At 38.6% G+C, this 26,660-nt stretch overlaps 1 protein-coding gene across 1 annotated transcript; it reads right to left on the bottom strand.

The window, feature by feature from the left end:
- Nucleotides 1-506: 506 nt before the first annotated feature.
- On the bottom strand, nucleotides 507-26,660 carry CRLS1 (cardiolipin synthase 1). The gene is made up of 7 exons (XM_036245998.1): nucleotides 26,204-26,660; nucleotides 23,222-23,359; nucleotides 18,482-18,611; nucleotides 5,585-5,670; nucleotides 4,440-4,508; nucleotides 2,845-2,936; nucleotides 507-1,281 (listed from the first exon to the last, which is right to left on the bottom strand). The coding sequence occupies exons 1-7, from the start codon at nucleotides 26,507-26,509 to the stop codon at nucleotides 1,194-1,196; spliced, it is 909 nt and encodes a 302-aa protein (XP_036101891.1). The 5' UTR covers nucleotides 26,510-26,660; the 3' UTR covers nucleotides 507-1,193.

Raw genomic sequence — 26,660 nt, 5'->3', positions numbered from 1 at the left:
GCATGCGTTTTGCTTATAACTTCCCATTCTAATTTCACACAGCTCAACAGGCTGTTTAGATAACTGCATTAACTAAATAATTCCACACTACACTTGAAATTAGAACCTGGGACAACAGACAGCAATAGGTCTCCCCGAAAAGAGGGAGCACCAGCCCTTGTCTTCCTCTTCCTTCACCCTGTACCTCCCGTTCTAAATATGCTGGTGCAGTGAGAATAAGGGCTTTTAAGACAGATGGTCTCAAACCAGTTACTTTTACAATGTGAGTGCAAGTGATATATCTGAATGGACTTTATGAATCAGAAAACTAACGCAACAGAGGACTATAGTATGCTATGTACAAACAATCCAAGATGAAAGTACATTTTTTTCCAGCACTTTTATTCTTTCAACATCTGAACAAAAGAATATTCCTCAGTTTAAAAATCTTGAAAAAATAGTTTCATATTATTTACATAACATGAGTACAGGTTCCAGTTATCATACAAACATTGCTATGTTAGAAATACAGTGGGAAGGCATGATATATTCACCGCCTCTTGGATGATGTAGGCTCATGGATATGTTTTCATATTCCAACTGCCCCTGTTACTTGTTAACCTGATAAATAAACTATTAGGCACCTCAGAGGTTGGAAGACTACTGAACATGAACTTCAATACCCTCTATTTTGATCTTTATAATCTCTTTACAAGTTTACTTCATCTACAAACTAAGCTACCTTTATTTTCATTATCCTAAATGATCAAATATTAACCACATGAACTGTTAATATGTACACCAATCAAATTAAACATAAAATTGTGTAGCCCAGTTGTGTAGGCTATATATATTTAAACCCAGGAAATTCCCTAGTTTCCATGCTCTGGACTATTTTTTTTTTTTTTTAATTATTTTAATAAATGACTGACAGTAATTGGAATTAATTGGTTCCTTGTAAGTTAATCAAGAAACCTAAGATAAAAAATTCTAAATGATAGTTTTATTTGTATTTAAAAATACATTGGAAATTCTGCATATGCCCATGATCAAGCTTATTTTCAATGCACATTAGTTAAACACTGATGACATGGTTTGTTCTGACAAGTCCTTTTCAAGCTGAACACCAAAATAGGGAACTTCCTGTATATTCCTCCTGGCCCTGCCGCCAGTGATGCATAGTGCTTCTTTGCTCATGAGATGAGGGATGACCTTCATCTGCCTTTTATCACCTGAACAGTTTTCCGGCCATAATGATAGTAACTGTAAGCTGATGCAACCGTGGTGGAGGCTGTGAAACACCTTTAAAGGAAAGAAAGAAAATTTAGTTGTCAAGTCTAAAAATCACAACTGTGAGAATCATAAAAAATACATTTCAAAGAGTTATTTAAAAGGTAAAAAAGCGCCCTGGCCGGTTTGGCTCAGTGGTCAGAGCATCGGCCTGCAGTCCAGAGAGACCCGGGTTCGGTTCCCGATAAGGGCACGTACCTCGGTTGCAGTTTGTCCCCGGCCCTGGTTGGTCGTGCGGGTGGCAGCCACTCGATGTGTCCCTTTCACGTCGATGTTTTTCTCTCTCTCTCTCTCTCTCTTCCTCTCTCTCCCTCCCACTCTATCTGTGCAAAAAATGGAAAAAAATGTCCTCGGGTGAGGATAAAAAAAAAGTAAAAAAGCTCTGTGGTCTAAATATTCTTTTAACTCCAAGAATTTAAAGAAACTGCTTTTCTTTAAGTAGTAGTAATGTCAAACAATCTAGTTCATAAGCCCGAGAAAATAATGACAATACTGGCAACTGTCACTTTCACCCAGACACTCCTCTAGGGGTGTGACATTTTCATCTCACTGTCACCACAAGCTCGTCACCTAGAGGCAGAAAGAGCCCGGAGAAGTGGCTCAGAACCACATGGAGCCGGCCGGGCTTCAACTCAGGAGCCACTGCCCTTTCCACGGCTGCACGCTGCTTAGAGCATCAGACCCTTTTCCTGAATATCTGAGTGGCTGAAAAGAAACTGCAGCTTTCTTTTCTGATTGTTCCTTAAGTGCACTGCAGACCAGCCAGACTCTTCCTTTGAAATCCGGTCGGTGCGCTGGGCTTGCTGAGCGCTCAGGGAGAACAGGCTACTTTCACCACATCCTGCACTGCCGCTCCCACAGGTCAGGTGTAAGCCATCGAGACGATGTTTATTTGATCCCAAAGCTGTTTGTGACAGTTTCATGTTCTAAATTCACATATACACCAACAAAACAAATCAGCATGAAAGGTTGCTGTTTTCTGAGAACTAAGTTGGATGCTCTGGAAAGACTTGATAATAAGGTGAGTTGCTAAAAAATACTATCAAAGTAAGCAGGTAACATGATTGTTAAAAATACTAGAGAAAATGTTACAAAATCTAGAAAATTTATATTCAGACTCCTTTGTAAATGTCTTAAAGTCTTACACCACTTTAAAATATGCAGAACATGCCCTGGCCAGAGTTGCTCAGTGGTTAGAGTGTGGCCCTCAGACTAAAGAGTCTCGGGTTCAACTCCCGGTCAAGGGTTCGTACCTGGGTTGCAGGTTTGATACCTGGCCCTGGTCAGGGTGCTTGTGGGAGACAACCAATCAATGTGTCTCTCTCACACTGATGTCTGTCTTCTCTCTCTCTCTCTCTCCTTCCCTTCCATTCTCTCTCAATATCAGTAGAAAAAATATCCTTGGGTGAGGATTAACAAAACAACAACAAAAAAAGAATGTTTAATCATAAACAGTCCATAGCTTTACCCAGTTGGTGCTCAATAAACACTGTAAGAACAAAGTAATTCTAGGACTGCCACAAAAAGCCATTTTGTCAACATTCTCAACAAATTGTAAATCTTAATTTAGCTTACCACAATATCTGAAGATAAATGCTATCAGCATAATTGAAAACTGGAGCTGCCAAAGAAGCTGCCACCAAGATTAACTGGACTGCTGTGTTTACCTTAAAAAAAAAAAAAAAAAAAAGTCATAAACAAACAGTGCCAATCAGACCCTGTTTCAAGCCCACAAGACAGAGTAACACACCATCCCCTCAGCAGGCTGAATGTCTAATATTCCTGCCAAAGAAGCTGGAATTCACACAAAATTCACTAACTGGCCCATCTGTCTGCACAGCTGCTCTTTACAGCGAAGAAAAGGGCAACTGTCAGAAAATACCACTATCTCGAATTTCCATAGCAATTCAGGATGTTGTAATATTCTTTGCTTTTATTTTCTGCCCATTAAAACAGCCCTGTGAATACGGAAATAATTTCATAGGTGAACGGGTAATGGAATTAGTGACGTGACTTGCCTACAGCCAGAGCAGGTTACAGGTCTAAACCCAGAACCCAGATTTCCTGACACTCCATTCAATGCTATCACTTGCCTATCTGTCAATTCATGAGGTGAGAACAATGAAATGCATACATTTCCATGAGGGGGGCTCTCTGGAGGAAATGAGGTTTCCCCACCCTAAAAGACAGCATGGAGGACAAAGAAAAGAACCAGAAAGACACTGGAGACCCCTCTGCTCATCACGAGAAGTGTTCTGGGGAAGAGTGGGTGAACTGTGATCAGCGGGCGATGTGCCTAGAGAAGCAGCCTTGTTCTATCATAGCCACCTGAGGTCAAATTACAAAATTCTACTTTGTTTTAAAAATAAATAATAAAAATTGCCTGGAGAACTTCTTACAAGACCAAGGATTTGAAGTATTTGTCCCTCCACTTCTTTAAGCCACTTTCTATCTGTATCAAACTGCTGTATGTGATACAATTATAAGTCACCTGAATTAAAAAACAAAAACAAAAAACCCAATCCACATATGTAGGTAAAGGTCCACCCTAGGGAGTCCCTGGTTTAAAAGTAATCATCCTTCTGTCCCAAAGATGACTGGTGTCCCCAGCCTGTTAAACCTCCAACTAAGGAAGAGACATAAGAATGAACAGAGTAAATTTATCAAGGCTAACAGAAAAATAAATGTGCCTCGAGAGCCATTAACAGAGTCCTCTGTGTGCAAAGACTGGCTCACAGCTATTGTCCTGAAGTGGGCTCAGGAAAACAGGATGGACAACTAAGAATAGCAGTTGTTTATTACACTGTGAATAAAACTTTTCTTTTGCATGTAACAATTGATCTTGAAAAGAAACGAACTTTATTATATGTTGCTTTCACCACAGGGAAGTGGGTACAGAAACCAGAAAGGAACCTCGTAACCTCTTTGTGTCAGTCTAACTTCCCTAAATGGTGGCCCTATTACCTTAACTTAAATTCTCAGACCACTAACACAAAACACAACGAATATACTCAAGATCTAAAAAGCTTTGAGAACAAAAAAATTCAGGTAATGACTTCACTCTCTGTCCACTACAGTCAATGCATTTAAATCTGTCTCATTTTCAGTTGCTCCAGACTGAGGTTTGTATTCATCGTAATAGACTTAAAAGGACATCATGTGTCTCTTACCTTGCTGATGAAGGTTGGTTTTAACCTAGCAGTGGCATAACAAGGATTGAAATACTTAGAAAGTGTTCGCTGGCAGAGGACAAAAAAAAGATAAAGTTTACTCAATTCAGCATTCAATTTAAAATAAACATTTTGTTGTTACATGTAGGTACTAGTGACTGAGTACTGACCACAAGACTGGCTCTATGCTGTGATAAGCCCTGTTTCTGCACCTTCTATTTTCCTAAATGAGCATTATCTACATCCTTTATAAATCATACACGGGTTACTGAAAATAGGTTTTAAAAATTAATCGATTTGTCAATTCCTATAAAATTCTAACACAATAACTATCATAAAGTCTGCTTGATATCTCTACTAAATAGATTCAATAAATCTCCTTATCACTATTTTCTTTTATAGACTAAAAAACAAAATGAGCCCTGGCCGGTTTTGCTCAGTGGTTAGAGCATTGGCCTGCAGTCCAGAGAGACCTGGGTTCGGTTCCCGCTAAGGGCACACACCTCGGTTGCAGTTTGTCCCTGGCCCTGGTTGGGTCGTGCGGGTGGCAACCACTCGATGTGTCCCTTTCAAGTCAATGTTTCCCTCTCTCTTTCTCTCTCCCTCCCACTCCATCTGAACAAAAAATGGAAAAATGTCCTCGGGTAAGGATTAAAAAAACAAAAAACAAAATGAATAAAATACTGCTATGTTCACTGAATTGGGTGCCAAAAGATGAGGTCATTATTATGCTTCAAATATTTGTAAAATCAATAAAGAAATATGCAAATAAACCATTCCATGTCCATATACCTGTGATTTTTAAAATCAGCTCTAGACAATCCACAATACTGGCTCGATTAGACAGCAAACTCATAGAGTTTGGATGGGGCTAGCTGGTCTGGGTTTTATGTGCTATCATCTGAAAGGATTTGAACTAAAACAAAAACATGCCTGTTTTAAATCAATTATTCATGTGTTCACTGAATTACCAAAGCAAGATGATAGTTAATGTGTTTTTAAAAAATTCTTGGTAACTAGATTTAAAAATAACTGCCATAAATTATCCCCATAAAGTGAAACTCAAGATACAACAGAGTGATTCTTTCTTTTTGTCTTAAGTGCTAAGTAATAATAAAAGAATATTTTCTTTGAAACAAACTCACCGGTGTTGGAAGAGTTCGATATCTGACATAAAAAACAGCAGCAATCAACATCACATCTCTTGAAATGATCATATATGTAAGTGGAACTGAAAATCAAATATAAAATAATTTTGATTTTGATTTTTTAAAATTACTAAGATAATATACATACAATAAAGCCTCAGTTAGCTTTACTATAAACTGGTATTTCTCATAAGAAAAATTTTCATTTTTTATGAACCCCTATTGAAGGTTCAGGATCCTTAGGGTGAACCTGATTTTCATCTTCGTTAACCTGCACTCAAAACAAAGTGAAGAAGAAACTATGGCTTTCGAATCTATGTCTGCCTTTCAGAATGCTGATCTCCTAGGCCTCTTTTTGTTTGTTTTTTTCTTGCATGTGTTTGTTTTAAAGCTGCAATTAGTTATCAGTATCAGCACGAATTTTGTTATTTCTCAGCGTTGTGGGTTTGGGGAAAAGATCACCATGCTCACTGAAATTACATGGAATAAATGGTGAAGAGTTTGGAAAGGATGTCAGGATTCAACCATTCTGGCGTCTTAGGACCTCTGATTGTTTGCTCCTGCATTCTGGACAACTTTGTAATTAGTAAAATTTGTTATATGTACCACATGTGGAGAAACAAAATATTCTCATTCTTGCCTGGGCCAGTTCCTACCCCAACAATGGCTATTTTTCTCCTGTCCTGTTCATTCAATGATTTCTAATTAAACATGAATTCAACTTGTCAATACTTTCTCATTATTCCCAAGAATCCACAGCATGACCCCAGAGTCAGAGCCTGCAGATGGATATTTCAGATGGATACCCAAGGAACCCCTACTCCTCCCCTATTGACTGAGCATGGGGAGACAGGACACTTGTTTCACTTTTATACCCTTCTGTGCTGCAAGAAGTCTTAACCATGAACATGCATCATTTGTATAAGGGAAAAATTATCTTTTTTAAAAGGGGGGAGAACCCTGAGCCTAAAACGCAGTTCAAAATGTTTCAATTACTAAAATAAAGGTTCATGTATACCTCCCCCTTCCATAATACTTTCAAACAGCTCTTTTATGAAATCCTTTTGACGTTATACTTATGGTCCTTTATAATTTTGACATTCTGTGGATTCTGCAACTTGAGAAAAATCTCACTGATGAGTTACAGATTTAAAATGTAAATCTCTGCTGGTCACAGCTATAATATTTTGATCCTTGGCCTGGTCCTGGATAACAAGATTATTCCACAGAGAAAATGGTTATCCACACAATGTATGGCATTTGGAGCATTCAGAAGACACAACTATATGAACCAAGTAACAAAAGCCAGCCTGCCATGATTTTTAGGGGTATTTTTGTGCCTGTAAAACAAACTTTTAACAGCACTCCATTAGCTAGCAACACCTAACAGCAATCAGATTTTAAAATGCAGCAAACTCAATCTTGAAGACTGGAAACTTGCTTTGGGTACATATACTTGACTACTTACCCCTGAGTCAACCCTAAGAAAAGAACTGGCATGATGGTAGGTGGGAGTCAGGGAGAGGAAGCTTAGTAACACCAGAAGAGCCGATCTGGGGAGCGCCTGCAAACGTGACATTCCTAACTCATGTCTATTTTGATGTTGCTTATTTCAGAAACAATTAGGTAAGCAAAACTCCCAGATATGACTGAGACACAATAGAATGAAGCTATACCCCCTCCTCCAACCTGTTGAAAGTACAATTTTGTGCAGTTTTACTAGTGTTATGACATTTGAAATGGAGCTCTGTTTTGTTTTTTAATCCTCACCTGACGGTACTTATTTTTCCATTTATCTTCAGATGGGGGGGTACAAATCGGACTGGTTGCCTCCCACACAACCCTGACCAGGGCCAGGGCTGGGAACAACTGCAAATGAGGTACGTGCCCTTGACTGGAATCAAACCCACAAATCTTTGGTCTGCGGGCCGACGCTCTAACCGCTCAGCCAAACTGGCCCGGGTGTTTTGTTTTTAATATGAGTATGCCTAATTGAAAATAAAATAAAATGCAGCAAACTCACTCAAATTACATATAGTAAATCTCCTAAACAACTAATCATCCTAAACAGATGAATATAAATAACTATTAATGTATGTAATGACCATGGGAAAAAACAAGAATATGACTTAATCCTAGATAAGATTTCTGCAGAAGAGAAGATGAGACGATTCAATCCACTCCTAAAACTCGGGTTCCAGTTCTATTAGCTACCCCAACTACAATTTATTAAGCATTGTTTTTAGTATTCCATACCTATTATGTCATTTAATCTACATATCAACTACAGAAAACAGGGATCATCATTATCCCCACTTCACAAACAGGGAAGCAAGCCTCAGGCAGGTTATATGACCTGGCCAGTCACCAGTCAGCTGGCACAGCCGGGAGGGGGCCTGGCTCTGGAATTCACAGCCCATGCTGGGCACTGCATTACGCGCCAATCCACCAGTGCAACCGACAATCAGCATCTCGACTCAATTTACCATCGGCAACAGTCTGGTTGAGGAAAGGACTGTTAAGATACAAGAACCTTGGGAGAGCTTCATAAAAAGCTCAGGTGACAGGTCCGAGGGGGATTCACAGGCTGGGACCCTGCTGCACTCGGTGATCTCTTAGGCCTCTGCCAACTGGCAGTATTTTTTTTCTTATCCTCAACTGAGGACATTTTTCCATTTTTGTTCATGTAGGGTGGGAGGAAGAGAGAGAAACATCGACGTGAAAGGGACACATTGAGTGGGTGCCTCCCGCAAGACCCCAACCGGGGCAGGGGACAAATTGCAACCGAGGTACGTGTCCTTAGCGGGAACCGAACCCGGGTCTCTCTGGACTGCAGGCCGAAGCTCCAACCGCTGAGCCAAACCAGCCAGGGCCCAACTGGCAGTATTTACGAAGGCTCTTACTTTGGTTCTTGAGACAAGTTTATCCAGTTCCCTGGCTTTCAATCGTCTAAGTTATCCTGCTTTCTCTTCCCTTTTCTTCCAGGGCTAAAACAGCTTTCGTTTTGCCTATCAGAGTGTGACACGTGTGAGTGGGGGTAGGAAGGTATAAAACCTGTCAAGGGTTGCTCCAAGGTTTTTTTCTCTACTTGCTAACTCTGTCTGAATTAGTTAATGTCTGCAACAAGAAGTGCACCATGGGCAAATTTTATTAGCATTAAAGAGAGATAATAAAATTAGGTCACTTGTACATATTACAAGTGGTCATTATCAATATCATAGGTCATTACATTGAAAATAATAAACTTTAAAACAGATTATTCTAGAAATTGATTTAAACTAGCAATGAGAAGTTGCTATGAGTAAAGAAGAAATAACAGTGCTATGGAAAGGAATTACTACTACTTAGTAAATGTGGCAGAATATGCGTAAGTAGAAATTAACTTAGATTCATATCCTACACTATCATAAATATAACACATAAAAGAATTTTTTTTTTTATCTTTCTCTTCTCTTCCAGAGAAAGAACAGGAGAGCCAGATTATTTATTATCCTAGCTGAGGAAGAAAGCAAATTTCTTCATCTTGAGTAAGCAGGCCACTCAAATCAAAGTGGATGGAACTTTTACAAAAAAGCAATATAAAAAGAAGATACGAGACTGCACTCATGCACCTCTTTCCAAACCCACCTAAAATGACAGTAAAGGAATGAAAGGATCTAAGTCACAGAGACAAGAAGGATGGGTAGAGGAGACGAATATCAAGTTTTGACTCAGTTTATTAGTAGTAAATACCTTAATAGAGTGGGGAGAGCTGAAAACTAAATTATTCACCAAGGGATGGTCACAAGAGGCAGGCACTTGGATCCGTCCCGAAGCCCTCCCTCCTCCCCCTTGGCCCCCTCCTCCAGGTTTCTTCTATACCAGGGCTGTGGGTCCTTGCAGCTAAGAGTGGATTTTACAATTTTACATGGTTGTGGGGAAAAACCCAAGGGTACTATTTTGTGATAAATGAAAATTATACGAAATTCAATTCCTAGTGTCAATAAGAAAAGTTTTATTGAAACACGGCCACACTTATTCACTACTATATGTTCTATGGCTGTGTTCACACTACAACAGCAGAGTTTAATGGTTGCTAACAAAGACCACAGCCCACAGAGCCTCAAACATTTCTATCTGGCCCTTTACAGAAAAAGTGTGCCAACTCTTGTTCTCCATGTTCTCTCTGAACATAGGGCTCACTGGGGTCCAGGGGGATTAAGTGACGATCAACATTTTGAAAACTGAGAGACCCTCCCACCCCGAGCTTCTTCCCATAGCTTAGCTTCCAAAACATGGGGGGCAAGAAGAGCTCTTCTCTACAGAATAGAACTAAAGGTACCGAGAATTCAGGGCCATGCCTAGAGGGAAACACACTAGCCAACAAATTCCACCAATGCTCAGAGCTCATTAACATTTCGTGCCTCCCTAAAATATAAGAAGGCAGCCAAAGATAACCAGACATTTCAGTCAAGTCTCCATCACAAAAGAAAGACTGAACCAAACGGAAAAAAAAGGGAGGCGGGGAGGGTTTCAAAGAATGACGTCAAAAAAACCCAAAATCTTAAAAATAAAAATAAATACAGACGGGTTCTGAAAAACGCATCGTTAGGTGGTATCGTTGTACAAATGTCACAGGAGCGTACTTAGGCAAACCTAGATGACCCAGCCGACTACACATGTAGGCTATATGGCACAGCTATTGATCATGGGCTACAAGCCTGTACAGCATGTTACCGCACAAAGCAACTCAAGATTAAATCACACACAAGAGAGAATGATGCAATCGAGATGGAGGAAGCACAAGATGTATGAAGCTGCTGCCACTGACACATGGCATCCTGTTTTACAGTAAACTTTTCTTTTTAGTAAGTAGAAAGAGTATATAACAATTAAAAATATAAAATATTAAATACATAAACTAGTAGCACAGTAACTTATTAAAGTATTGTGTGCTGCACATAATTGTATGTGCGACACTTGTACGACAGGGAGTGCATGTCTGTTCACACCAGCATCACCACAAACACACGAACAAGGTACTTGCTCTATGACATAACAATGGCTTCAACATCACTAGGTGATAAAGATTTTTGGTCATTATAATCTTACACCATCATACATGCAGTCCATCACTGATGAAAACGTCGTTATGTGGAACATGACTACATAAACAGATAGGTAGGTAGAAGACATCCTAAATTATAATACTTAACTATGAAATTTTCTAAAAACAAAACAAAACATAAATAAGAACTCTTGGAAATTAAAAATTCTAGCAACAAAAATGTCAATAGAGTCCGGCCGATGTGGCTCAGAGGTTGAGCATCAACCCCACACACCAAGAGGTTGCCGGTTCAATTCCTGGTCAGGGCACATGCCCAAGATGGGGGCCAAATCCCAAATGGGGGGCATGCAGGAGGCAACCAAAAGATGTTCTTTATCATTGATGTTTCTCTCTCCTTCTCCCCTCCTCTCTCTATAAAATCAATAAAGAACAAAAAAATGTTTAAAAAAAACTATTTTTAAAAAAAGTCAGTAGGAGTAAATGACAAAGTCAAGAAAATCTCCCAGAAAGGGAACCAATAAAAAAAAAAAAAAAAGCTTTAAAAATATATAAAATAGGAGAGGAAAGAAGAGAATCAACCCATGAAACTCAATTTTTATTAAGAATCCCAGAAAGAAGAGAACCAAGAAAACAAGATTAAAAAGTATCAAAGATATAATTTTCAGAATTGATTGGAGTATGAGTTTTCAGACTGAAGGCGACTACTAAATTCCCAGCACAATGAAAGACTCACACAAAATTTGAGTAGAATCACTATAAAATTTCAGAACTACAAGAATAATGCAAAGATCCTGGGACTCAGCTTCCATTAATATCTGACTAGATAATTCAGGACAATCCTGCTAAGACAACTAAAGAACTTTTTTAAAAAAAATCTTGAAAGCAAAAAGCCTACAAGATGCTAAGCGTCAGGCTAATGTCTTTTACAGAACTCAAGAAAATAAGCCTAGACACTCAAAGCCACTAGCCCTACTCCTAGGGAGTAAGACAGAAAAGCTGAATGGAATTTTCGGTAGCCTCACAGGGCCTGGGGGACAGCAGTGAAAGCCCAGAGCCCCCAAGGTTGGGCTCTGATCAGCCACTTTCTAGCTCTGGGCTGGGCTCTGAAGGACGACCACACCAGACTGGGAGAGGAGATGGTCCTATGGCCTCACAGCAATGCCTCATCAGCTCACAGTTTAGGGGGTCCCAGCTTCTTACCATTCCTGAGCACCTAGCAGGACTGAACAAAATATTTTTTCTGGAGAGGGATGCCATCATCCTAAACATAAAAATATTCCTCCAAATTATTTTTCAAATGTTAATATAATGTCTTAACAGTTAAACATAACTAAAGACACCAGATACCAAGAGTAAGAATCAACAGAAACAACAAATGAAAGAAACCCTCCCCATTGCCCTGGCCAGTTTTGCTCATCGGTTAAAGCGTTGGATCGAGGACTAAAGAGTCGTGGGTTTGATTCCAGTCAAGGGCATGTACCTCGGTTGCAGTTCCGGGGTCGTGTGGGAGGCAACCAATCAATGTGTCTCTCTCACATTGATGTTTCTCTCTGTCGCTCCCCCTGCTCCCACTCTATCTGAAGATAGAAAAATATCCTTGGGTGAAGATTAAAAAAAAAAAGAAACCCTCCCTCAAAAGATACAAAATTTTAGAATTATAGGTCTACAAAACAACTAAATTTAAGTTCAAAGGGATAAAAAAACAAAGATTTAGCTGAGAACTGAAAATTATAAAAGATAATTTAGTAAGTTTAAAGAATAAAATAGAAATTCTACTCTAACTGAAAAATACAATAATATGATTAAATGAACTTGGCACAGCAGAGGAGAGAGCTGGTGAACTGAAGGAGCAAGCACAGTAGTAAGCACACAGAATGGAGCCCAGAAAGATAAAACGAGGCAACGTGCAGAAAAAAGGCTAAGACGCTTAAAAGATACGTGAGAAGGTGTAACATAGGCACTGCAGTCCCAAAAGAGGAGAAAAATAGGCAATAGCAATATCTGAAAATTAAGGTAAAGAATTTTCTAGGACTGATTAATGATATCAATCCACAGATTAAAATGTCCAACGAATAAATGCCAAGCAAAATAAATAAAAAAGAAACTCATTCAAATATTATTGTGAAATTGTGGGAAACCAAAAACAAAGAAATCTTAAAAGCATTCAAAGTAAAAGCATTCAAAAAAGACATGAATTAACAATGTTCTCATTACCAAAAATGGACACGAGAAGACGACTTACATTAAATGTGCTGAAAGAAATGTCTACCAACCCGAACTGTATACTCAGCAAAAATATCCTTCAAGAATAAATACAAAATCAGAAAAAGACAAATACTACACGGTACCATTTATATGTAGAATCTAAAAAAAAAAACGGAACTCAGAAACAGTAAAAAAAAAAAAAAAAAAAGTGGTTGTCAGAGACTGGAGGGTGGAGAAATAGGATGAGGGTAGAAACAGGATACACTTTCAGTTTTAAGATGACTAAGATCTAGTAATGTGCAATATGATGATTAGAGTGAAAAAATAAATAAAAAAGAATAAACATTGCTAAGATATTCACTTAAAATAGAGCCAAGAGGCTATAAAGGAAGTGGGATCTATACACATTTTGTGCCTCAGTTCTGAGCTGCTAATAAATTGCTAAACCTGTTGCTAAACTCAGGTCAAGGCCATGCAATAAACATCCTGTAATAATAACTGTCAAATGTTCCCATATGAACTTTACCTCCTTCCTTGTAGTTTTTGCCTCCCTCATTTGAATACTGAAACTAACTAGTCCCCGTAAACCTAGCCAGGATCCTTCATTTGCATGAAAGAATTACATTTTGTGGTTTTTGCCTTCATAAACCCTGCCTTTCTTTGCTGTCTCCAGAGTACAATTTGGTTTGCTACCTGGATCTGTGTCTGTTGGATTAGAATCCTTTCAGATACCAAACAAACTTTTAATTTGCTTCACAGTCTTCAATATTTATTAACAGTGACTACTGTTAACAACACCCTATATAGCATTATAACTGAAATTTGCTAAGAGTAGAACATAAATGTTCTCACAAAAAAAAGGCAAAATAAAAAAATATTTTCAGAGAAACAAAGACAAGAATGTACCAGCAGTAGAATTGTAGTAAAAGAATTTCTAAAGATATATATTACACAATAGAAAAATAATTCCAGATGGGTCTGAAATACATCCAACAATATAAACTAAAAAAGTAAACATAATGATAAATCTAAATGAACATTGATTTTATAAACAATAGTATCACTTGAATTGAAGAAATACATAAAATCAAGTATGACAACAATAAGCTAAGCTGAGAAAGGACTAAATGGAGTTAAAGTATTCTAAGGCCCTCCCAGGGCCCAGAACGAGGATAAAGTTTGATAAATTTTGATAATGTAAGGATAAATGTTGTAATTTTGAGAATAACTACATGTAAACAGAGTGTAAAACTTTCAGACTGGTACAGGGGAAACAAATATAATGATACAAAAATACACAAAAGTAGGAGAGAACATATGGGCCGAACAAAACACATAAAATGAAAGACTGTTACACGAAAATTAGTACTCACAAATAGTTGAAAAATAAAATATTTTTAGCGTAGATAAAATAAAGAAAATCTATCTCTGTATGTTATTTACAAGCGATTTCTAACACATAAAGATACAGAAAAGTTTTTTAAAAGTAAAAGATTTATTTGTCATGCAAACACTGACCAAAAGTAAGTCAGTGTAACTATATGTAGCAAGATTTGACAAAAGAGATTTTAAGGCAAAATCTTTACTAGAAATATATGGTAACTTCAAATTAAAACATTCAATTCACCAAGAAGACATACAATTCTAATTTATAAACTTAAAAAAAGACACAAAGCAAAAAATTAGAACTACAAAAAAAAAAAAAAAAATGAAAAACTTTTAGACATACAGTAGGGAACTCTAAACTACTGTCTCAGTAACTGATGAACAAGAAAACCAAAAGAAAAAAAAGTCAGTTAAGAAACATATTTAAACATCAGGATTCAAAACGTGACCAAATGGACATATACAGAGAACATCGCTCCCAGCTACTGCAGAATACACATTCACTGGAAGAACGCTTAAAATGTTTATAAAATTTTATTGTACATTGAGACTGAAGGCCTAAAATCAGAGAGCTTGGGTCTCTGAATACAACGTAATATTCTGGAAATCAGTATCAAAAAGATACATAGAAAACCCCACAAATTAAGAAATACATTTTTATTAACCATATTAGTCAAAGAAAAAATCATAATGAAAATATAATATTTTACACTCAATAATGACGAAAATGCTAATATCAACATATGAGATGCAGTAAAAAGAATATTTGGAGAAAAATATATAACCTTAAATGCAAACTTTAGAAAATAAAAACAGAAAATATCTACCCACAGCTGTGCTGTTCAATACAACAGCCATTAGCCACATGTGAAGATACAGCACATGAAATGTGACTGGTCTGAATTTAGAGATGCTGTTAAGTGCAAACTACATACTGGCTTTCGAAGGCATAGTATCAAAAAAAACCACATACATCTCAATAATTTTATATTGAAGGCATTAAAAAAACATTTTTGATCTAGTGGTAAATAAAATGTTATTAAAGTTATTTTTATTTGTTTCTTTTTATTTTTAATATAGCAACTAAAATTTTAAATTACACATATTATTTCTACTAGACTGAACCAATCTAAAAAACTTAGAAAAAGAAAAGCAATGAAAATTCAAGGAAAGAGAAAGAAATAAAAGAGTAAGATTTAATGAATGAGTAAATGTATCAAATAAGCTCGGACAAACCCAAAGTTGGTTCTTTGAAAATTTATGGTAAATTTCTAAAATGTAGCTGAAATGGACAAGTCCTAGAAAAACATCATAACTTACAAAAGATACAAGATGAATCAGAAAACCTAAATCATCCTAAAATGGCTTAAGAAGAAAAAAAAAAACACCTATTTTAAAGTTCTTTAAAAAAAAAAAAAAACTCCAGGCCTCAATGTTTTAAAGTTCTATCAAACATTTAAAGAAAGAATAACTGCAATCTCACACAAACATCTCCCAAGAATGAAATAAAAAGTAGACTCCCTAACTCATTTTATGAGATTGGTATAAACTTGATGCTAAAACCTAACAAGGATCTGGAGGAAAAACTCTAAGCCAATCTCATATATATCATATATCATCAAAAAAATATCAGCAAACCAAATCCAGCAATATCTTCATAATATATGACAACCAAGTTAGATTTATGCCAGGAATTTCAGGTTGGTCTAACGTTAGAAAATCAAGAACGTAACTCACCACACATTAACAGCTGAAAGGGAAAAAAAAATGACTGTCATAATACATGAGGAAAAGGAATTTGATAAAATTCTATTTTCAATTGTAATAAAAATTCTGAGCAGCCCTGGCCAGTTTGGCTCAGCGGTTAGAGCATTGGCCTGTGGACCAGAGTCGCAGGTTCAATTCCCAGTCAAGGGCACAAACCTCAGTTGCAGGTTCAATCCCCAACACCAGTCAGGGTCATTTGGGAGGCAACCAATCAATGTGTCTCTTTCACATTGATGTTTCTCTCCCTCTCACTCTTTCTAAAAACCAATGGGAAAATATCCTCGGGGGTAAGAAATAGCAAAGGTAAAAGAACTTGCTCCACCAGATATCAAGACTCTTAGTAAAGTAATAATAATTAAGAATGGTACTGATACAAACATAGACAAATCAATGGGGTAAAACCTAGACCATCCAGAAATGAACCCAGGTACATATGGACAATGGAAGTAAGTCTAGAGAAAATATACACTTTTCAACAAAAGGTCCTGGGATAATTGGGTATCCATAGAAACAAAATTAATTTTTAAGAAAGATAATTGTTTTAAATGTTAACTAGGAAAATGTAAACACAACTCTTAAAAGCTTTCCAGTATAAAACATAACCACATGCAAAAGAAAAGGTATCAGAATGGCATGAGCCTTTTCAACAGCAAGGTGGAATCTGGAAGTCTACAGAACAAGGTCTTCAAAACTGAGTGAGCTCTCTGGGATTAGACTTAGTTTGCAGTGACATGGCTTAGTGCATCTTGGGAATCAGCGGTATATACGGAACCCACAAGACGCCTCCCTCAGGAAAGTGGTGAAGAAAACTGAGATCAGTTAGCAAGCCAAGTACACTTGCTCCTTCTGAAGCAAAACCAAGATGAAGGGACGAGCTGTGGGATCTGGCACTGCGGCTCCTGCATGAAAACAGCAGTTGGTGCTGCCTGGACCTATGCCACCACTTCTGCCGTCAGTCAGAAGTCTGCCATCAGTCAGAAGTCTGCCATCAGAAGACTGGGAACTGAAAGACCAGTGGAAGCTCCACAATTTGAAATCTTGCTAGCCTATAATAAATGGGTCAACTTATGTAACAACAAACTGAGTGAAAGTAATCTGCAGTTGAAAATTATGCCCAGGTCAAACCTCAATCAATTAGGAAGAGTAGAACACCAACATTTCAGATGTCTTTTAGATGACATTTTTATGTTTTAGAATAAAGACATTTTAGTGCTCTGAAAATATAGGAGCCACACTGCATCCCTGCACAGGAAAACAGCGGCTGCCCTCCACCAACAGAAGGACCTTTACAAGGAAGCCATGGGAGCCCAGATAATAGACTCAACAAAGAGAGAAAAATGGAACTTTCCAGAGTGATAGTGAAGGGAAGTCTCAGCTTGGAAAACAACCTACACCAACTATTTAGATAAAGCTCACAGCAACAATGTCCATAATACCAAAATCTGGAAACAATGCTATGTTTAATAGGGAAATATCTGGCTAAGTTATGTAAAATAAAACAAAAAAGTATAAAATAACTGAAAAACAAGAGGCATAAAAGTACACATGGTCATTTCAATTTTTAATAATGTCAATAGAATGCTCCTTAGTTCTTTTTTCCCTACAAATTATTTGTATTTATTAGAATGAGACTACTCCTGCCCCTTCAACACCACCAATCATACTAACACAATTCTGACTTTCAAAGAAGCACATAAATAAAAACATTAATCCAATTTTTAAATTTGGTATGGGAACTTAAAAGCCTTAAGGTAGAGGGGGAAAATAATGTTTAGATTGAGGATTCTATATTAGACTGAAACTTCTTCCTTTCAAATATCAATAATACATGTTATTTACTGAAGGACCATGTGGCAGCTTCTTTGTTCTCAGATTCTATTTCGAACTCTTAGAAATAGTTTAATCTCAACCAAGGGAGAAAAACTAAGACATACAAGTGAAGTAAAAAATGAACAACCAGAAAAGCACCGGCAAAACACAAAGCAAAAGATCATAAAATTTTGTTAGAAAGAGTATTCAGATAGTGTAAATGTACAAAATAATATGCATGATTTAAAATTGCATAATAGTGTCTAAGTAATAATAATGTGAAATATTGGCCATCATCAGGGTTTCAGAACTGTCATTTATTATGATTAAATTGTACTTAGGAAAACTTTAAATTGCTTTCTAAAAGCTAGGCACTAAGAATATGTAACATGGTTTTAAAACACTGTAGAGTAATATGAATTGGCACTGTGAAATATCTGCTCAATTTTAACTTTAAACAATCTTACTAAATGAATTCTACTAGCATAATAAGGACATACATTCTAAAGTAAAACAAATAGCTTGACAAGCCAAACAGTTCAATAGTTTAAAATTAGGGAAACAGTTTAAAGTTGAAAATATATTTCTGGAACAACAATTTGTCTATCAAGAGAAATCCTAAACTGACTAATGTCATTCTTCCCTGTGCTATTAAAAAGTACGCATGATGGCGTTCTTACCTGGAATAAGATCTGCATAGGTCAAGCTAACATATAAGATACTGATAAGTATTTTATCAGCAAGTGGATCAAGAGCACTTCCCAAAGCTGATTTTTGATTGGCCCAGTTTCGAGCAATAAATCCATCCAACTGAAAATAGAAGTTTTTTTTAAAAATAAATGTCACAATAGGCACAGAGTAGATATCTTGAAGAGATACCAAAATAACAACTATACTTGTATAAAATGTAAATAAAATCTCTTCTGTTTCTTACCCCCAAACCTTCTCATTCTTTCACTGGTGTACGTTTAGCTTTTAAATTACCAACTGGTCTGAAAATAATTTCACTTTTCCACAATACTTTTCTTTCTCAATGCCTTCTGGTATTTCTCAATGTTTTCACAATGCCCCTTTGTGGGATGAACCCAGACACAAATTTAGAGATGTAGAAATGCCCCCAAAACTCTCAGAAAGCACAACTGACAAAGCATGGACCAGGAGGCCCCTCTCGTGAGCCTTGGGCTGAAGTTGCTTTTACTTGCAAGGACTTCCCTTTAACTGTGAGACTCACTCCTACCTACTTTTCTACAATATCATCCAACTCCCTCAGTTTTAACTGCTATTATTTTCATTTTTTAAAATTTTAGTGCCACTGCTACTTCCACATCTGGTTGTATTTGCATGACCTATATTTGAATAAAAAATTCAATCCTTTATGCCTGGCCTTCATTTTTGATACAAACTGTACTTATTCACTATTCTTACAAACAAATAATATTTCAAAGCAGAGGTCATACCTGGTTGCCAGTGGGCCAAATGCGGCCTGCAGGCTGGTTTTATATGACCTGCCCAGAGCTTTGAAAAATATAAATTAGTTGCCAAATATTCAAAGTCTTACCACAAAAATTCAGATCTCTAGGCCCACACTGGGGCCAAAATGGACTGAAACAAAGTATCACCTATCCCCATTAAACAGAGCAAATATTTTCTGGTTTTCCAAGTCCCTACCTGACTTTTTACTCACTTTATTTAACTTTAACCTTCAAAAATGTCTGAATTTTCTAATCCTATTTCTAAAGGAAAAAAATAAAATTAATTTAGACATAATTTAACACAATACATCTTTATAAGATAAACACCCCATATCTCAAATATTCCAACGAGTTAGAGGAGACAGCAGTAGCACAGGGCAATGGTTAAGAACTTGCTCTTTGCCAAAATAATGTAACTGGTTCAAGTCCTGGCTCTCCCACTTACTGGTGACCTTGGGCAAATCATTTGGCCTCTCTAAGCCTCAGTTTCCTCATCTATAAAACAGAGACAGTATTATCTACCTCAATCAACATTCACTAAATTCCTCCAAAAAGCAATTACTAGATATTACTACCACAACTGAAAGAATCTATTTTCTTCTTGGGTAGCCATGTAAAACTGGCTAATAGGAAGTGCCTGGTATTTGGAGTTCGGGCCCTGAAAGATTCAGCTTTCAGTTCAGTTTCTGATCTCAGGGAAATTAACCTCCCATTTTTTCACCATCATCACCCTCTCATCCTCACTGTTCCTCTCTCTACAAGGTCATCAACATCACCCCTGCTCTGCAAACACTTATAACTCCTACTCCACTCTCCCTTAATCCTGCTTAAACACAATGACCCATGTACCCCAGCCAGGCCTGCACCTGAGCAGCTAAACACTGATCAAGAATGGGCTGACTGATCTCACTTCGAATTCATGACCACATAGCTCCCATGGGCACTCAATACTGCTGACAACCCTACACCTGCTTACTTTCTTTTCACACTGGCTGCTCTCATCTCAAACCAACTACTCTATCCTTTCCAAAGCCTCTCACTCTAGCTCATGACCATGTCTACATTTTTCATGAAGAAAATAGAAGCAGATTGTCAGTACTTCCTCATATTCCCACCTCCAAATCCACCATCTACCAGCATCTGTTCATTCTCTTTACCTTTCTTGATCAGATTCCAGACCCTCTCACCTTCTGTGAATTACCTTCCTCCTTCCCCACCTCTCCTGCAGCATCAATCTCTCCCTTCCTAAGAACAAAAATTTTCCCAGAATATGTATTTTTTTTTGCTGTTGTTGTTCAGATAGAGCGGGAGGGAGAGAGAGGAAGAGAGAGAGAGAGAAACATCAATGTGAAGGGACACATCGAGTGGCTGCCACCCGCACGACCAACCAGGGCCGGGGACAAACTGCAACCGAGGTATGTGCCCCTAGGGAGAACCGAACCCAGGTCTCTCAGTACCGCAGGCCGACGCTCCAACCGCTGCGCCAAACCGGCCAGGGCCAGAATATGTATTTTTTAAAACTACGCTTCCTTGACCCTATTTCTTTATTCTCCTATAAAGCAAAACTTCCTCAAAGTGAATGTCTATTGTCATTACCACCTCACAATTGATCACCAACCCACCCTGATTGTCCCACTGTCTACAGATGGTACTCATAAAGGTCACCAATAAAGCCTACTTTTTTTAAAAAAAATTATTTATTTTTTGGTACATGTCCCTGGCGGGAACCGAACCCGGGACTCTTCTGGTCCGCAGGCCGATGCTCCAACCGCTGAGCCAAACTGCCCAGGGTAAAGTCTACATTTTTAGCTTACTTGACTACAACACAAATTGAAGCACTCTTCACCTAACTTCCGGGACATCTTACTGCCTAATATTCTCCCTTTCTCACCAGCTACTCCTTTCCATTTTATCGCTCATTTCTCTGATCCTTTCTCTTCTTTTATCACAGCCTAGATGACTTTCCCAGACTTGACTGTGCTGATAACTCTCAAATCCACCTCTACCCATGACTTGCTCCAATTCCACACTACTACATTCAACTACCCAATCAATAACTCTATGTGAAAAAAACAACAGTTCTTGGTAATTTTCCACAAACCCTGCCCTACCCTAAGTGCTACTAATCAATCACAGAAATTTTAACCTCTATGTACCTGCTTGTTATAAAAAAAAAAAAGGTAACAGCCTACCAGTTATATTTAACTCCTTTTCTCACCCCACACTTCTAATGCATCAACATATCAATTCTATCTTCAAAACATATCTCAAACCCATTCACTTCTATTTCATTCCAAATTCCCACCCCAGTCTAACCCCACCCCCCACCCCCAGATTATGTAAACCTCCTAACCACCTGCTCTGCTTCCACTCTCGGCTTCTTATAATCCATTCCCCATATACAACACGAATCAGGCTTTGTCATCCCCCTGCTTAAACCCTCCATGAGTCCAGCCATCTGCCCAGCAGCCATTCTAGAGGCATCAAAATCCCCATGGAATAAATGTGAAATATGGTGCCAGCTAATTCAAGTTTCTACACACAATGTCTTATATTAGAAAACTGTAAATGAGGCCCCTCGCATTCAGTGACTATTACAATCTCATGCGGCAGTTAGAAAAAAACTGCCAACAAAAAAAGATCAACTCCAGTAGCTGAAAAAGATCTTGTCTGTTCCAAAAACAAACAAAAAAATTCCGTTATCAGTATAAATAGCCTTGGTCGGACTTGAGACCATATTAATAATGAGAGTAGACCTTCAGGCTTCAGAGATAAAAGCAAGGATAAAAGAAGAGATGGGATTGTGAGAATGGGGAAGAACTGTAACAAACCAGGACCTAAACTCTGAAAAAAAGAGGTGGAAGCCACTTTGAGAGTATATTTGATGCATATTTGGAAATGCCACATAATAATGCAAATACCCTCCTTTGTTTATCCTGCAAAATCTTTAGCCAATTCCATATTGCCCACCGCAGCTACTGGGCAGGAGGAATTTTGTTTATATGAACTTCAAAGGCAATAGGCCAGCCTTGTACAACAACATACTATATGTACCTATTTCTATATGCTAACTTTGCCCTGATGTCAAATTTTTCCTCTCTCCTTTCCCCACTTCCCTCAACTGTGTTATTGTAGGACATGTAGTTTTACAAACCATTTTAAATCCCTTACAAAACAAGGTAAGAGATCATTACAAACAATGTCATATACAATGATGGCTGGTCAGTTCCTCAAACCCTGTTTAACCCATAATGTAGCCTTCTGTTAAAAAATTATTTTCCAAGTACTAATTGGAAAGAACCCAAATAAATCTTCCTCTCAACCCCCCAACTGACTCAGCGGTGCCAAGGAACACTTCTCTCCTTTGCCCATCTGCTGGGGGAGTACAAGGAAGGATGCCTAATGCCTACCCAGGATATAGTATTCTGCTGGGTACTCAAAAGGGTATGAAACAGGGATCATGGGCCAAATCTGCGGGGTGCCTGTGGCCTCCCACCACCATAAACCTGAGCAGAGCTCCAGCCTCTACAAGCTCCCTGATCACAACTGTTTCCCTGTTCACCAGTAAACACCAACCACTGTTGAAGATCAGAGTATTTCTATCACAATGAACAGAAATAGTTTCCTTTTTTTCTACCCCTAACACAAATACTTGGCTCTTGGGGAATTTCTGTTTTTCTATTATCAAGAAGTTAAAAACCAAGAGTAAAAAGCTCCCTTTCCTATGCCTCCATACAACTTCAACTACCTTCCTTAGATCTCAAAGAATAACAGAGTCCCACAGAGATGCTAAGGACAAGTCCTTACACAAAGTACCAGGTGAAATTCCTCTTGAGGATTTCCTTCCAAGAAAAAGCAGACTAAGGCTAAGGCTGTGCTAGTTCTGTGTAGTAGAGACCCTGGGATGTTGAAGGGGAGCAAAACAGAGGATGTGATTTTAAAACTTACCAAATCAGTTAGCCCAGCTAAAGCAAAAACTCCTAGTGCTATATTAAAATCTTCTTCAATAATCAAATAGCCCAAAACTGGGGCCAAGCCAATTCTCGTCATTGACAACATATTTGGGATTGTCCATGGGTTTTCATACTGAAACAAAGACACAACAAAATTTAAATTAAATTCATACTTTAATACATTAGAAAAATACACTTTCTAAACTTAAGGGTTAGAGCTACATTCACTTTAAATTTAGTACTTTAAACCGAGTTTTAAAATCTGTTGTTTTGAGACATTGCTCTAAAACTGTCAAGAATACAGATGAAAATGTGTCTTGCACCCATAGGTAGACTAAAGGATCTACTATATACAGAGTAGGTTTCTTCCTAAAGAGAGGGAACAAACGTGTTATTTACCATATAAGTCCAGCCTTTAATATATGACCTCACCATTAGAATTCAAAACTTTAAATACTGCTTTTAAAAGTGAAACTTCAAGAAAATCTTATACTTCAAGTAGACAGTCTAGAAAGTGTCAGGAAAAAAAATTATCAACCCCAGGCATTCTGGCTTAAAAATATTTACTGCAAAGGATCTCCTTCATATATAACCATCTACATATACCCATCAAAAGAATATTAAATGAGCCCTGGCCAGTTTGGCTCAACGGTTAGAGCGTCGGCCTGCAGTCTGAACCCGGGTTCAGTTCCCGCTAAGGGCTTGTGCCTTGGTTGCAGTTTGTCCCCGGCCCTGGTTGGGTCGTGCGGGTAGCAACCACTCGATGTGTCCCTTTCATGTCAATGTTTCTCTCTCTCTCTCTCTCTCTGAATAAAATATGGAAAAATGTCCTCAGGTGAGGATTTAAAAAAAAAGAATATTAAATGATATACACAGTGTCTTGTTGACACAAATGAAGGGGAGGGGAGAGAGGGATGAATTCCATAACCTCACTACTAAATTGGAGAACTGCTAAAAGAAAATGGAACTAGGAATAGAGATTTCAATTCTTAGGAAATAAAGAGAAATTTGGAAAACTTGAAAATAGCCACGGAAATGTTAAGACCTTTCTAGAAACTAAGACCTTGCACGGCTCCCCATGTGAGAGCTTTATGATTCCTTGAAACTTCATTTGCAGCAAGCTGTTTGAAGGTGGCACTACCAAAAGGGCTTCTTGGTAGCTGCTCTGAAGAACATTCCTTCCTTGCCAATGTTTCATGAGAGAGTATTTTAAAAGCCTCAGAGCTAAGATGCCTTGCACAATGGGGTACAGAAATAATTCCAAGAAAATGTCTCTCCCTAATGCCTGGATTTTTTTCCCAGGGAGCCTAGGCTGCCAATTCTAGCCCTGGGGACTGCCTCACAAGACTAACCACAGTTAACCTCTTTCTTAATTAGTAACTAATTTGCCTGAACCTTAATCTTGATTTTTTTTTTAATGATCAATTCCATTTCTAAAGACATCTTTTAAAATCCCATGGACCATCCTGTAAGAAAAGAGTTCTCTATAGATACTAAGTTTGTGTTTTTAAACAGATCCTGGCAATAAATGTTCACCTCAGTTTAGCAGGATAATGGGGTTATTAGAATCAGGTGACAGAATACTGTCCTTGAAAGCTACAGAAAAACTTAAAATTCTCCAGGAAACAATCACCAAACAAGAAGCAATACAAACCTCTACCCAGGGACCTTTCATTGAAAATAGACTACATTATATAATTAATTAAATGGAAACATTCTTGGAATATATTCCAAATTCAAGTTCAAAGGTCAGAGTGTTTCAGAGTTCAGAGAAAAAAGTAAGTCTGTTGACCATACTGTGGTACAAAATAAGTCAAATATTGATTCAATGTTACAACGCATAGAGGGAGTTAAAAGATAGTTCAAGATTGAGAAAAATGAATAACAAAGCAAAAGATAAGAATCAAGAGGCCCAAAATTAATCTCAGATATTCATGGGACAAAATTAAAGACAAAGTTGCAAATAGCCAGATCACTTAATTTGGTGACATAAACCAGGTTGCAGTGAAAACGATTTCAGTCAAAATCACTTCATTAATTTATAATAGTTAAATCTGTAAATTTCTAAAGTAAAGTTAAGGGAGCTAATCTCAGATTACCCAACCAAATAACCTGTGGCATACTCGACCAACTACTGCCGTTCTGGGAAGGACTTCAGCCAGCATATGGGAACCTCAAAGCATCCAACATTCAAACCCTGACATGCTTTAGCTATCAGAGCAGTTGAGACCCCTGCCAGGATGTGGCCACTTCAACCCATGCTGTACAATTTATGAAAGCAGTACAGGGGCCCACTGAAGACATAACAATTGAAGATGTAATAATTGCATGAGCCTTGCTAACATGACATCAAAAGCTCTCCCTACATTCATGCTCTGGTGTCTTCTACTTGGGCAGTACTTCAACAGGTAAGTAGACAAATATTTCCCTCCGTTACCTCGAGAGAATGTTAATCCTTTTTTTCGTAATCACAGGTTAAAGAATCTTCTGACTACAACTTAAACTATTTAATTATTATTAAGCTTATAACATGTAAGGTTACTGAAAGGTCAAACAATAGTGAACCAAACCTGCAAAAGCAAACAGAAAGGCCTGTATACCTTTTTGATGATTTCCACAAACTTTCCCTAAACACTAGGGGTTCCCTTCATCAAATTAAAAATAGACTTTCAAAAGACAAGTGAGGGCTATTTTTATCAATGCAATATCGAGGCCGGTCCAGCAACCGATGCGGACAGAAACGGAGGAGTGTGGGTTCTAATTTAATTATCGAGACTGAAGGCGAGTATACGGTCGATAACTCTTAAATTCGTCCCACCCAAATAACCTGCCCCTACCTTTTCAGAAAACAGTGTAAAAGTTCGGAAACGGAAGCGCCCGACCGGGACCGGCCAAAGCACGTTATTCGCGTCCGGGATTGATCCCCCGGAGGGCCAGCGACCCCGACCCAGGGCAGCCCCTGCTCCTCCGTACGTACCAGGCTGGTGACGCCCGCGGGGCCCCAGCGGCCGCCCCGGGCCTCCGCAGCCGCACCCTCTCCGGCCGTGGGCCCGGGGGTCGCCTTCCCCGCACCTGAGCAGTGGCCCCGCGGGACTGCTCCAGGCAGCCCCAGGCCGAGCGCGGCAGGGCGCCGCCACCAGCGCTCCGCCAGGCAGCCCAGGCAGACAGGTGCGGGCGGCAGGAGGGCCCCGAGGGCGCGCCCCTTGCCCGGCTGCAGCCTCGGCGCCCATGCGGCCCCGCGTAATGCACCCCACGAGCCGCGCGCCACGCGCGAAGCCAGCATGGCCCTGCGGCCGCACTGCGGAAATGCAGGCGGAGAGAGGTTAGCAGCCCGGGCCACCGACGAGCCGCTTCTCCATCGAGTGCCTACAGCCTCCGAGGACCTTGGACACTTCCATACTTGTTTTCAAACCCCAGCATGCTCCTCTTATACA

The sequence above is a fragment of the Molossus molossus genome, unplaced genomic scaffold (genome assembly GCF_014108415.1).
Source record: "Molossus molossus isolate mMolMol1 unplaced genomic scaffold, mMolMol1.p scaffold_m16_p_6, whole genome shotgun sequence".
Taxonomy (NCBI): Eukaryota; Metazoa; Chordata; class Mammalia; order Chiroptera; family Molossidae; genus Molossus; species Molossus molossus.
Note: the sequence above shows the minus strand (reverse complement) of the source record. Positions and strands in the feature narration are given on the sequence as shown.

Excerpts from the sequence above, each read along its gene's own strand:
- CRLS1 (XM_036245998.1), bottom strand. The coding sequence starts at position 26,509 with ATGCTGGCTTCGCGCGTGGCGCGCGGCTCGTGGGGTGCATTACGCGGG. Across the intron at positions 5,671-18,481 it reads CTATGCAGATCTTATTCCAG|TTCCACTTACATATATGATC; the intron begins GTAAGAACGCCA and ends TTTGATTTTCAG. Across the intron at positions 2,937-4,439 it reads AACCAACCTTCATCAGCAAG|GTAAACACAGCAGTCCAGTT; the intron begins GTAAGAGACACA and ends TTTTTTTTTAAG.